The sequence below is a fragment of the Delphinus delphis genome, chromosome 1, assembly GCF_949987515.2.
Source record: "Delphinus delphis chromosome 1, mDelDel1.2, whole genome shotgun sequence".
Taxonomy (NCBI): Eukaryota; Metazoa; Chordata; class Mammalia; order Artiodactyla; family Delphinidae; genus Delphinus; species Delphinus delphis.
In genome coordinates, this window is record NC_082683.1 from 85,370,180 (window position 1) to 85,384,553 (window position 14,374).

General features: G+C 33.9%; 1 protein-coding gene across 1 annotated transcript in view; it reads right to left on the bottom strand.

Moving 5' to 3' along the window:
• Positions 1-14,374, bottom strand: part of DPYD (dihydropyrimidine dehydrogenase) — an 809,439-nt gene that overhangs the window by 439,448 nt on the left and 355,617 nt on the right. Inside the window, exon 11 of the mRNA XM_060026070.1 lies at positions 5,001-5,211. Coding sequence (XP_059882053.1) covers positions 5,001-5,211 — 211 coding nt within the window. The remainder of the gene's footprint in view (positions 1-5,000; positions 5,212-14,374) is intronic.

A 14,374-nucleotide genomic window follows, 5' to 3' on the forward strand; every position in this document is an offset into this window, starting at 1 on the left:
AGGATGAAGTGGTGTAGTGCATGAAAGAGGCACAGAGGTCATGGCTAAAGTGCCTTCCTTCAGTTGTCTGAAAGCATAGTCAAAGACACATAAAACTGTGTCAACTAGGAATGTGAGGACAAGGCGACTGTTATCACCTCCACTGGAAAAATGAAACTGTGAGTTCAGTGAAAATGGTAACACATTCTCCTTATCAATTCCAAACCAACAATGAAGATATGCACGCTTTCACAACTGGCAGTTTGGTTCAAAGCGGAAAGAGAAGGGAATAAAATAAGGAAAAAGTCTCTCAAACTTGACATTGTCCAAACAAACAAAAAGAGGGAAAATTCAATTCCATAAACACTGACATTGGTGTTTAATAGAAGAGGAGACTTCCTATATTATGAAATACATACTTTTAAAATAAATAAATAAATGTGTTAAAATCTCCAGTGAAGGGCAACATTTGTGGAGTAGAAATGCCAGTTAAAGGTAGCTTGTGCTTAATTTACTGACAGCCTTTAAAATCAGTCTTCAATACTAAAATCCAAATTTGAGGTGATTTGGAATCTTACATAGTTAGAGAAAATGGATGAGAATTTTGAAAATGTGGAACCACTCTCAGTTTTTCATAGGAAAGATATTAAATAAGACTAAGACTTTATCATACCAATCAAATTAGAAATTGGACACCACACTGCCTTTAGAATTTGGACAGTAGTTAATGAAGGATTCAATTAAATTGTGCCCATAATAAGCACACATATATTCCATGCACAGGGATGTGGAATACAGAGTCTTCTGTTCTTATTTCCCACTTACTACTACAATCCCAAAAAAAGAGAAATAAAATAGAATTAAATAAAATAATGATGATTACTTATAATTGTTACAAGCCTTAGGAACAATGAAATAATTAGCAACTGTAATCCAAGGATATTATACAAATTTGTTTTATAAATTTGACGTACTTATCTTTTCTTTAAGCTATGAGGCACTAACTATTTTTCTGACAGGAAATATTTATTACAGATATATTGGGTGCTTAATACTAAATAAAGTTATTTTATATTCTCCTTTGCGAAACACACAAATTAATGGACTTGCAAAAGTGATGCCGTATATCAGAAAAAAGTGAGATTAAAAATTTAATTTTCTGCAAATTCCCAACTTAGTTTACCTTTACAAATACCTATTATTGATATAATTGAGACACTACAATTTCATTTCACTACTATTTTCATTTAAAATATTATTGTAATCAGACAATGCTGAGAGTATAAATTATCACTGTACTTTATATGTACTCTGTCAAGTTTATTTCATTCCTTGAATTCTTCAGCATATATTTACATAATGCATTCACCAAGGACTTTCTAAATTAACCGCTTTGGAATCCACCCTGTATTAGATACTGGGAGGAACACTTCAAGAGGGAACAGTGGAACGTAAAGTCAGGCACGTAGTATACATAAAATCATTTCCTGAAGTTCTCAAGTACTAAGGCGTAGGCGCTTCATCCTATTGTGTAGGGTAAAATTGTTGAATTTAATAAAAAGTAAAACTGGAATTAGATATCTGAATCTGGAACACCACTTTTGGACTTTAGTGATAGGAGAACTATGGTGTGATAGCGAACTTGAGAAGAAATCTGCCTTAAGGAAACCTGATGAGGTGATCCTTCCTTACTCTGGGCATATCTCTCTAAATGTATTCTTAACTTGATAAAACAACTATTTGTTTGCAGGTCTGCCTCCAACACCAGTTTGTGAGGTTTTTAAGTATAAGGAAAGCATCATTCATCTTTGTACTCTCCAGAATACAATTTGGTACCTGGCATTCTCTAGAAACTCACTAAATCATTGTTACATGCATGGGCATAAATATATGATGAAATGTCTTCTGAGACACAGAGAGTGGAGAAAGAGACTGCAGAGTCATTTTACACAGAAGTGCAATAGTGTCTACTGTAATCTAGCTATTACTTGGCACACAGAAGTTGTTCATTAAACATTTCTTACAGGAATTAATGCATGTGTGAATAAATGAATGAATGAATGAATCAGGTCAGTAAAGGAATAAATATATTAAGAAGAGAAATGGGCAAAGTCTGAACTTTGGAAAGCTAGAGGAAGAAAAGCAGTCAGTGACAGTAGGAAAGGAATAGTTAAAAGAAAAAGCAAGAAAATGGAGTGTTGGACTTCCCTGGTGGCACAGTGGTTAAGAATCCGCCTGCCAATGCAGGGGACACGGGTTCGAGCCCTGTTCCGCGAAGATCCCACATGCCATGGAGCAACTAAGTCTGCGAGCCACAACCACCGAGCCCATGTGCTGCAACTACTGAAGCTCGTGCGCCTAGAGGCCATGCTCCGCAACAAGAGAAGCCACTGCAATGAGAAGCCCGAGCACCGCAAGGAAGAGTAGCCCCCACTCACCGCAACTAGAGAAAGCCCATTTGCAGCAACAAAGAACCAACACAGCCAAAAATAAATAAATAAAATACATAATCTTTTTTTAAAAAAAGAAAATGGAGTGTCATAAACAATAATAATGTGTTACAGTTTCATTTCCAAAGCACTTTCCCATTATATTTTAATTCTGACAACAGTCCTGAGAGGTAGGAAGAGTGTATATTATTATCATTGTTTTTTTACAGAGGAAGAAAGCTGAGGCTCAGAAAGGTTAAGTGACTCGGAAGAGAGTTTTTCAAACAGAAAGAAATATTTAACACTGTCAAATGCAGAAAATAGAATATGGACCGAAAAGATGTCACTGAGTTTGGCATGAAGTTCACTGGAGCCTGTGCAAAGTGAGGTTGGGAAGGACAGAAGAAGAAGGGTAGAAAAGCAGGTTGATGTTTAAGGAAAGAGATTATAAGTAAATATATTAAAATATATCATACCACATATGTAATAATCACAAAGGTACCACACATAAATCACATCACACGGGTATCAAGAAGGGATAAAATTCAGGGTAGAAGAGGGAGACATGAATATCTTCTCTTCTTAGCCAAATGGACAAATTGCTTCCTATAAACTGATTTTCACTATACCTGATACATGTGCACATGAAAGTTTTCTTTGAAATTATTATTTTAAGATTTTAAATACCATTTAGACAAGATCTTCTTGATCAACTTCTAACAAATAATGATTCTCTCTACTATTTTTTAAATGCTTTCCATTCAAAAAACAATATTGAATATATTTAGAAAGCAGTAGAGGCATGAATGCTATTTAATATTCCAACTCTTCCAGCTCCCCTCTAACTTGAAAGTAGCTCTTATTAATGTCAATATTGAAGGGCCCTCGTAAAGCAAGTAATTCTATTTGAGGAAAAATTTCCCAAGCAGTTTGCTTTTCAAGTCAGCAGGAGGCGGGAAGAAAGGAAAGTGAAGAACCATTTTTCCTTGATTTCTCTAATGTATAAGGGGTAACACATGTAGAGCACTGGAAGAAACAAACACAAGTAAATTTTGGAATAAAATACACAAATAAATTCTTAAATGACTTCGTCAAATAAGCACAAATAAATCAAATTCTCTTTTCTTCTACTTCATATTTTAAATACTAAGTTAAATCTTTCACACACACAGGAACATAAGCTTTGGAAAGCTGTTTTCTATGATTTTCTAAGTCATATCTACTTTAAGTTTGCTTAGAAAAAGATATATTTTTCTTAATATTAGAGTTGTCAGTTGTGGAACATAAATTTAGATGGTAAAATAAATTATTTTTGATAGGCAAATAATCAACAGAATTGCAAGTTAAATATGATTCAACTTTTTACTCAATTTTTGGTCATATGCAGAGCAGTAAGAACAGTATGATTTTTTTAGATAATAGAATGCAATTTATACGTTGTTCTTTTTTTCCTTGCTGAACTCATCAACAAATAGCAAACCACACTGTGACTATGTCTACATATCACATAAACGTCTAGATGAAAAGTGACAAATTCAGGCCATCATCCAGCTATTCAAAAACATTTATCTTGATGACATTAAACATCTGGATGTTTCCAAATACCAAGATGTTTGATGTCCTGCAGATAAAATATCTTGATGAGTGGTTAAAATTTTCACTTATCTGTTGCAGAAATATGCACATTTCCAAGTATATATCTCTTCTATTTCAGACACAAAATGTAATTTTAGCATAGATATAGTAGAAAGTTATAGGAATTGTCAGGTTTAGATTTTTTCTTTTTTTGGTTACTGTTTTTCTTAATGAATCTCTGACAGAGAGAAACTTTCTTTTATTTTCCTTTTAGTTAATAAAATAGTTAATTGTCATTTTGACAGCGTGTAGTAAAAGGTAAAAGATTTGCAAAATGAAGGCATGGGGAGGTACCTAAGCTTTATATACAATGGTCCACAGAAACACTGTGTGTGGGGAAAACTTAACACAAAATAGTCTTAGTTGGTTGACTTATTATTCATTTGGAATGCTATATAAAACATTTCCTTTTCTCATTGTCTTTTTTTTAAGCATTTTGTTCTTTCTTAGCATGTCCATTTATGCCATTTAAATGAAATGACAGGAGTTCAAACTTCCTAATTTGATAATTTTGATGTCTCTAGTGATGATTTGGCATGAAGATAGTAGTCAACATGAATTCTATTTTTGACTATTCATTAGATCCTAATTTGCTTGAATCACTGAAGATTGGCTCTTACAACTTATCTGTCACATTTTCTTACTCTAGGTCTAATTGAAGAAAAAGCTATTCTTATAGAGGAAACAAGGCAAAAATTATTACAAAGTAGAACATGTATTTTGATTATAAGCTTAAAAGAAAGGTTAATGTTCTTTTCAATTCCCACTACCTTAAAAATAATTCTCTGTAAACATTAAATACCATTTCTACATCTTATAAATCAAGATTTCTTGCATTCCATACTAGAAGAAGGAAATGAATGTTCAAGTGAAAAACAATTCCCTGAAAGCTGGAAACCATTATGGCAGTAAAATAACAGACAATTCATAACACATTTCAGCTCCCGAACACTCTACCTTTAGGATCACTCAGAACTGAGCCAAAGGCACTGATGACCACATCGGCTTTCAGATGGACTATCTGATCTTCATCTTCATTCCAGTTTCCGGTTTCATCTTGCTCTGTCCGAACAAACTGCACAGCAACAATTCTCCCGCCTTTTACGATAACCTTCCGTGGGGACAGGAAAGGCAAAAATTCACATTTTTCTTCCTTCGCAAGCTCCATCTAAAATGAAACAGAATAGAGAAAAACTCGAAAATGTTTCTTCTTTATTTAATATTTGATTTTTAATTCAATTATACATGCTAAAGCTTATAATGTTTAAATAAACATGAAGTTTTTTCTTTCACCAAAGCTGAGGTTCAGTTATCAGCTATTCACGTTTTATAAATCACTGACTCAGGAGAGTCTTAGACTGAAGTTGTCATGTGGAATTTTATAGATCATGGCATGACAAGATGCTTCTCAAGTTTTAGGTTGTGCATGCCCTACGGTTGGTGATGTGTGACGTTTCTCACTATAGTAGCCTGGTCTCCTTATGCTTTCATTTCTGTAGGTTAAGTTCTCTTTTTAATTCTGCATTATATGAAAATAAATTCTTATTATTATTACCAGACTGTATATACCTAAGCTGGAAAAAAGTCAATAAAGTGAGTGAGCCAGTCTCTGGAAGTAAGTGATTAGAATGGTAGGTAGGAAAATAGATTAGAGGAATTCTGTAGAACCAAGAAATAAATAAGATTTATTTTTACTTTTTGTGTAAAAATATACACGAAAATTTCAGGAAACAAGCATGCTCCTCTTGACAAATTCCCAGTTATTCCACATATCTCACATAATTTATTGTGCCATAAAATTAGGCACCCTAGTTTTTGTTTGTTTTCGTGCCCATAAAGGGATTTCTATTAAGACAGAATGTTGATATTTATTTATTCCACTTACTGTTTTGGAGGAAATACAGGCATTTTTTAATGTGATCCTAACCAGTCTGTTGAGTAGTCTTTTCCAAAAGATATAAAAACATCCCACTAAAGAGGTTGAGAGGGTGTTGAGTCTTATTCTTTCCCTACCCCATGGAAGACAGGTAGATTCTCAGTTGACAAGTGAGGCTGAGAAAGTTGTGTGTGTAAGGCTTCAAACCAGGAATTATCTGGGCTACATCAAGATGAAAAAACTGAGACACAGAGTAACTTGCTCAACGTTGTTCTGAAGCCATGGACCCATCTCTCAGCGCTCTATCCATAACTAGCGGTTCCAAACTTTACAGTGCATCAGAATCACCTTAGAGGGCTTGTTCAAACACTGCATAGGCCCACCCCCAAGGTTCCTAGTTCTATAGGACTGGATGAGTCCTGAAGATGCGCATTTCTAACAAATTCCTAGGTGATGCTTTGCTGCTGGTCCAGAAGTGATATTTTGTGAACTACTGTCATTGTAGATTATAGCTGTCTCTGAACTCAACAGATCTATACCATGTATTCTCCATGAGACTAATATTGCCCATAAGGGAGCAAAATTGATTCTTGGGGAAGAAAAATTCTTAGATAACATAAAGCATAGAGCCATAACTTATAAACAGATATACAGAATATCTAGTATATTAAAATAACAGTGTGGGGGTAATTAGAAAAAAAATCTAAAATGACTCCTTCAAGGGCTGATAATTTTTTTTTTAATTTGAGAAATGCAATATATTACCAAATATTGGCATGAAGCTATTTCAATCTACATCTTACTTAGGATATTTTTTGAATACTGGTTTTAATGGCTTAAAAATTGGACTACCTAAGCTATTATCACACAATATTTTACTTTGCATTATAAAATTAAGAGGTTAGCAATAGCAAAAGTACTACATAAGTGGGTAGTGTGGGTGGTAAGTATACAGAACAGTGGATCTCAAACTGCTCATGGTTTAGAAGGAAAACAGAAGTAAGTGGAACTGAATCAGTTTTGAAACCCACTTCCACTGCTTATTTGGCATAGTTGCTGAATCTCTTTGACCTTCAAGTTCCTTATATATAAAAACAGGATAACAATACCTAACTAATTGGTATGTGGTGTTGTTTAAGGCAATTCAGAAATGTAAAACACCTAAAGCAGAACTTAACATGTAGAAGGTGAAAATAAATGCAATTTATTTGTAGTTGTCTTTTTCTGAATTCACTTTTTCCCCAAATCATTCTTCAATCTATTTAGTATCACTTAGCAATAGGATTATGACTCCAATAGAAAGGTAGCCCAACAACAAAGGTAAAAAAAGGAAAGCCCCAAGAAACTTGGACTACTCTTTAAATTTCTACAAAATAAAAATGTGCGATGTCTGGAAAGCAAAATATTCCTTAAATACCTCAAATTAAAAAATAAATAAAACATACCATGATATGCTTTCTGTATCTCTTTTGTCCCATTTGCAGAATGCAGTGCCTTATAGCTCAATATAAACCAGTTATTGTGTTTCAAAAATGTCAAGTGATGCTAAATTTTAATGATAATGCCAAACTTGACTGGATAACAATGCCAAATGTTTATGGTTTGAATAAATCAATACACGATGTGTATTTATAATAGTACTCCTCTCTGTGGAGGGCAGAAATAAAACCCTGAACTTGGCTGTACACATATTGAGAGCATGTCTCAGACTGATTTAGGGCCTGTTTTGTCCCATTCTACTCTTCTTAACTATGAATACTTAGACAGTATATATTATTAGATGTAGATAATCTCACATACTTTTTGCCAAATCTGGCATTTAATTTAGAAACAAAAATTGAACACTGCAAACAAATCAAACCTTTTAAGAATTTAAAATAAGGTTACCAAATGATTTATGTTTGAACATGCTTCAGTAGTACTCTTACCATGGCTTTTGACTAAAATCTATATTCTAAAACCTACGTAGAGTTATGAACATGAAGAAACCATATGTTAATGTATCCTTAGCTCATATCATAATTTTCCATATATGCCAGGGTTGATACCAAATATTTAGTATTCATGCCAGCTATCTGACAGTGCACGGAAGTCAGCAGGTATATACATTGGCCCCCAAAAAGACTATTCTAAAATTCTGCTTTTTTTTTTTTTTTTTTTTTGGCGGTACGCGGACCTCTCACTGTTGTGGCCTCTCCCGTTGCGGAGCACAGGGTCCGGACGCGCAGGCTCAGCGGCCATGGGTCACGGGCCCAGCCGCTCCGTGGCATGTGGGATCCTCCCGGACCGGGGCACGAACTCCGTGTTCCCTGCATCGGCAGGAGGACTCTCAACCACTGCGCCACTGGGGAAGCCCTAAAATTCTGCTTTTGAAACTTGCAATGTTATTTACTTTCTCAAACATTTAAGATTAGACTATTGGGCAGCAGACACAAATCACACTCCTTCCTGCTATTTTTCTATTAGGTACCTAGATTTTTCATTTTACATAAAAGAGGGGAAAAAACTTTTAAAGGAAAGATAGAAAGACATGACGAACATATGTAATTATTTGGAAAGTATTGACATTATATTGAAAAAAGAACTGAGATAATAAGATATATCTTAGTCAATAGGGGAATATTAGGAAAATGAGAATTGAAAGTAAGTGAAGCCATATGTTAAGTGAAATATCCTTTGCATTATTTGTGGACAACAGAGGAATTTATTTTCACTGTTTAAGAAATCTGTCTGACAAGACAAAAATAATAATAATAAATACTTACATAGCAGCTATCCTTTAAGTGCTTTATACATAACTCATTTTAATTTTCACACAGGAGATGTGACACCTATATATTAGTTATTTTTTAAGTATTTCTTCAAACCAAGTTTTTCTCCCTGTTGTGGCTCAAAAAGCCAATAACACCCTGGATATCATCATGATTTACAGATTTATCAACCGACCTCTGGCACTCTGCTGCTTGCTGGCCTCACAACCAACACTTTGTGGGAAGAAGTATTATTTCCTTCCTACAGAAGAGAAACTGAGGATCAGAGAAACCAAAGGTATATCAAGAGATGGCAAAGCTTAGCTAAAATCCTGATATGGCTAGAACAAAATCCTGTGGTATTCAGTTTTATTCAAAGGCAGAAATTGTGGTATATTTGAAATAATGAGACTTTGTATGGTTCCAGTTGTTGACTCTCAAAACAAGGCGAATTCGAACAGGAAAGGATCTAGCTAAAGGCAAATTAAAGGTAAGGAGTTGGCTGGATAAAGGCTGCCTTCAGTGGGAAGAGGAAATCCAAGCTTCCTAGTCTAAGTAAGTTTAGAGGTACTATATAATCATGAAATACAGGAACCAAGTGATGGATTTATGAACCCAATATTGTAAATTAGTTAATGGAGACTCCTTGAATCCAGAGGAAGGATAAGTTTAGAACAAAGAAGTACTACTTCATAAAGCAAATAGTAGAAACATAAAACATATCATCTCAAGATATAAAGGTGGAAAATTAAAATAGAATTTAAATACATTTATTTGTTAGACAGTAAACTTCAAAAAAAACTCTTTAAGTACAGAAAGAATATCTTACTAACTTTCTATCCCCAGTGTCCAGGAGTGACATTCAAATATTTAACAAATGATGAGTACAAACAAATGAACATTCAGACAGATGCCTGGCAAATCAGGATATACTCCAGCTGATATGCCACATGGAAGGTTATCAAGTGAATTTCAGCCGTATCAGTATCTATCAAAATAACTGGCACACAGTAGACACTGAATAACATTTTGTTTACCAAAATGAATGACTAATATGAAAACCCAAAGGACATTCAAGCTAACAAAAGGAAAACCAATTAGTAGTATGTGGAGTCAACAGTTACTAAACATCCATCCTAAAGCAAGGAACACAGAGCATGCAAAAGACATGCTACCTGACCAGAGCATCCTATGTTGTGAGTTTGAAATCAGAAAGCAAATGGTACTTCTCCTCAGTTGTCAGTTACACTGTCATATGAAAATGATGGACCAAAGTGACCAGTGGTCTAACCTCATGCTGTGGGTCTTAATATTTTATTGTTCAAATTAATCAGCCTTCTGGGCTAATTAGTTCACAGATGTCAATGTTAGTGCCTTTTAATACCTAATGTTTGTTCATGATCATTAATAATCAGCAGCTCAGAGTTTGGTATATGGACACTCCTGTTCATGGCACACATATTTATTTGTTTGATGGAGCCTGTTCTCATGAGGAACAAGTGGTACATCAAGCAAACATACAAATATCTCTTGTCTTTTTCTCCACCAATAATTACTCAAGGGAATAAAAGACAAAAGCATCTATAAGGTTCCATTTTTGAGGTTCAGTAAATCAAATTGTTCCTTTCTTTTCATACTGTATGAGCAAAGTGAAAAAAAAAACACTTCTTAGCTTTGATTTTTACCTCCATATTCAGGGATAATATGTGGTTGATGCAGAGTGAAATAAAAATAGAGTGCTATAACATGCAATAATGATCATCATTTTAATGATTAACTTTATGTAATATGATGATTTGGTCTGATTAATATTACAGGCATCATACTGTGGAAATTATGAAACAACTTAATTTACTATAATTAAAAGCATGATGTCAACTCATTTTTAGATTGCATATAGGCAAAGTAAGCATAGGTTATAAACCATAATTAGCAGAATTCAAAACTAGCATACATTAAACTCTAGTTGCCAAAGTTTGAGAAACAATATGAAGAAACTATATTCTTTGTAAAGATTATCCTCTAACAGCTAGACATTTAACAATTTATCAATTCTGTATGAACATGAGGACCTCAGAGATGGTATTTCAAATCAAAATTGTCTGGCAGTCTGCTTTGGCCAGTGATAATCCTGGACAATATTATCTTTTATTTCATCGCTGTTAAATTTATTCATACTACATAATGAGTCCAATTAATTTATAAATTTACCATATATTTATTAAGTACTTATTATGTACAAAAATGGTGCTAGGTGCTGCCGTTAATAAAATAATCCCTACTTTCAAAAATCTCATAGAGGCAGACAAATCTGCAATTATATTGTGTGATAACATATAAACACCTTCTGTTCTAATGACAGATAAAAGGGCATTTTACACAGCAGTTGTGCAGGTCAAGAAAGGTCAGCCTGGAAAAGATACAGCATAAACTAATCTTGAAGGATGAGTAGGAATTAGTTACTGAGAAATCCTGGTATGGAATAGATTATCTTCCTTTGGTAAGGGAAGATGTAGGATGGTAAGAAAGTTAATCTCAAGAAAGAAAGAAAAGTGACCTGGTTAAATCCCCTTGTAAACATGCTAATGGAAAACAAACTACCAGCATTTGCAAGTGGGAGAGACCTTATCTGCGTAAAGCTTTTGGCAAGATATACCTGCTAGTCTAGGATTGCTATGGTAAACAAAACCTGGGAAATATGGATTTATACAGCAAGGTTCTCTCTAAAGAGTCAAATAAACTACGTAACTATCTGAGTATAAACTGGAGATGCTTTATAGTTAAAACAGCTTCTTTTTGTGTAAGTGATGGAGCTACAAATGTTACTTAGAGACCCTACGTTATTCTGAACAAAAGCACACCCTGATGCAGCAGGATGGGACCTGGAGAACTGTACTAGCGGTCTTGCACCTCCTCTTGTTTACCCCACACTTCATGTTTACTTATATCCTTGAAATTATTTATAAAGCTCGATACAAGTTATATCTCTAATTCATGTGAGTTTGATTTCACAATCCAATCTTCTGGTTATTTTGGTTACCAAGGAGACGAAGGACGATAAAGAGTCAGTAAACTCTGACAATCCACTCTTGATCTCATCTTTAATTTACTAAATACTTCCTAATGTATTTTGTACCTTTTGGTTTATACAGACTCACAGTCTGTGGTGGAATGCAGAGCAATTTTGATATGCTTACCACTCTCTGGACCTACAAGCTAATTCTTCAATTATTCTTTTCTTGGGCGAAAGAGTTTGCTGAAACCACAAGTTGAGTTTCCTTCTTTTAGTACCTCCTATGGTGTTACAAGCAGTTGGCTTCTTTTAATTTTAAGCTTTTAAAATGGAAGAATCTTGAACAGAAGGAAATATTTCTTCACATGAGAGTTGTACTACACATTTGATATAGTTGCCCCTTAACTATATTGTGTCGTGATTGAGCTGCACAAACCAGAAATGCAATGCCTACATAATTTATAGGCTTAAAATGCCTTTGCACAGGTATCATAAAATACATCTTTTCTAACAAGAAGAGGGTATTTTTAAACATTACTCACTTATGATTGACAACATTTTCTTAAATCTGACTATAGCTCTTCTTGTTCCTCATCTTAGATTTTGCTACAGTCAAGCATTCCTGGCTAATGTTGGAGTATCTCACACAATTACCTTCTGCATAACTTTGGTGCCTTTGCAGTACCTTCTTCCATCTTGAAATGCCTCTTCATATAAATTCTGTACAAATCAGGATCCTCTGTTTTATGCAACTCACTAATCCTCTCTGATTCTACAACTTTTTATTCATTTTTCCATTGGTTTCATACATTGATGGGTTGAATTTCTTTTTTTCCTTTTTTTAAAAAAAATTCTCAGCTATTTTTTAAGAGACTGAAGACCAGGAACAATTAACATTTTTCAATCTACTTTTAATACTAGGTTGATATTGTAATATAATACATTAAAAAAAATTAAATTAAAATATAAATAATTAAATAAAAATAACTACTTATTTAAAAGCTATCAGAAGTAATTTTGAGGTATATGTATATACATAAATATAAATTATATACTTTGAACATTTCATATTCATTTAAAGTCTTCCTATAAGGTTTTCAATGTCCCTAAAATATTTTATTCAACGTGCTTCATTGATCTGCTGTCTTGGATCAAGCACTATTCTATACTTTCAGTCAGACCCAAGTTGAATGAGCCAATCCATTTGAAGGAGACTGCACTTTAATTTGTGGGATAAGTATAAAGTAATAACTACCCTATGCGGTAAGTGCTCTAATATAGGAAGCATAAAGAGCTATAAGGTCTCACAGGAGGGAGAGGCTAATTAGAATGGGATTAAGGAAGCCTTCAAAGAGAAAATGACATTTAGAGCAGACCTTGAAGGATGAGCTCACCTCTTAAGAGAAAAAAAATCACTTTAAAAAGAATGACAATTTTTTTTGGTTTTTGCATTAATCCATGCGTGGTTTTCATTTATTTTTATCTTTTAAATTGTGTGCATGTTGAACATGTGTTTAAAAAATTATACAAATTAATTTTTAATATTTTCAATTTATATAAAAGAAAAGAAGATATTGGAAAGCTGAGATGAATATTATTAATGAGAGAGGCGCTTCTAAATTTCACATAAAAGTTAACAGAGTAATAGCAACATAAAGTTTAATAGAGTAATAACAAAATATCATTATTTAATAAGATTTGATAGTGACTTGATACCAGTTTAAAATGTTCACTGTTAATGAATCTGTGTGTATATATATATTTTTCATATATATAGTATATATATGTACATTGGAAAGTTGGTAAAAAAAGGTACATCGTTTTTAGCTCTACAGATATTCCTAAGTCAACACAATGCAGCCACCCCCTTGGGATTTTTGAAAATAATTAAGCATTTAGAATATATAATCTTGAATGGGCACAGGATTTGTTGGCTCCTGGCCTATTTACAGTCCTTTTTTTCCACTCACCATCTGAATTATCACATGTAGTGCAGAATTCTGACAACCACACCTGTCAGCTTCTTTGATACCCATGTCTTGAGTGCAGCAGACTTTACCTCACCAACTGACTGAGGAAACATTAACTGCAACTCGTTTCAAGTGTAATATTTATAGATATTGCTAAAATTTTCAGTACAGAGTTGCTCTCATTCCATGGAGAGATAAAGCCTTCCTGTCCAGATTCCATATCATTCACAGATCTTTCTCTAAATGTTCAAAATACAGAACTTGGGGAAATAGAAGAAACTCTGAGAAGCATAGTTATAACACTTATTTTACAGATGGGCACATCAGACTAGAATATATAACCTAGAACCAAGTACTTCAACTTTTAGTTAATTCCTTTTTGACTGTTCCATTCTACCTCTCATACTACACTGAAATTTCAGGCTTTTCAAAATGTAAACACATACAGATCCTTGGAATGTCATTCCCACATCATCATAAATTATTAAAGGCATACTTAATATCTCAGTACCAAGGGAGTCATTAACTACCATTAATTAACTTTGTGTTCCTGGGGACAATTGTGTGTTTGTGTTTGTTTGCAGGTACCTTCATATCTCCAACCATGCTAACAGGTCTTTGATCACCTTCTGTGGAGAACGTCAACCGAAATGATTTGCAGGTGACAAATATTGAAGAGCTGCTTACTAAGTAAAATTAAATTTGCCAGCTTATAAAGTTTA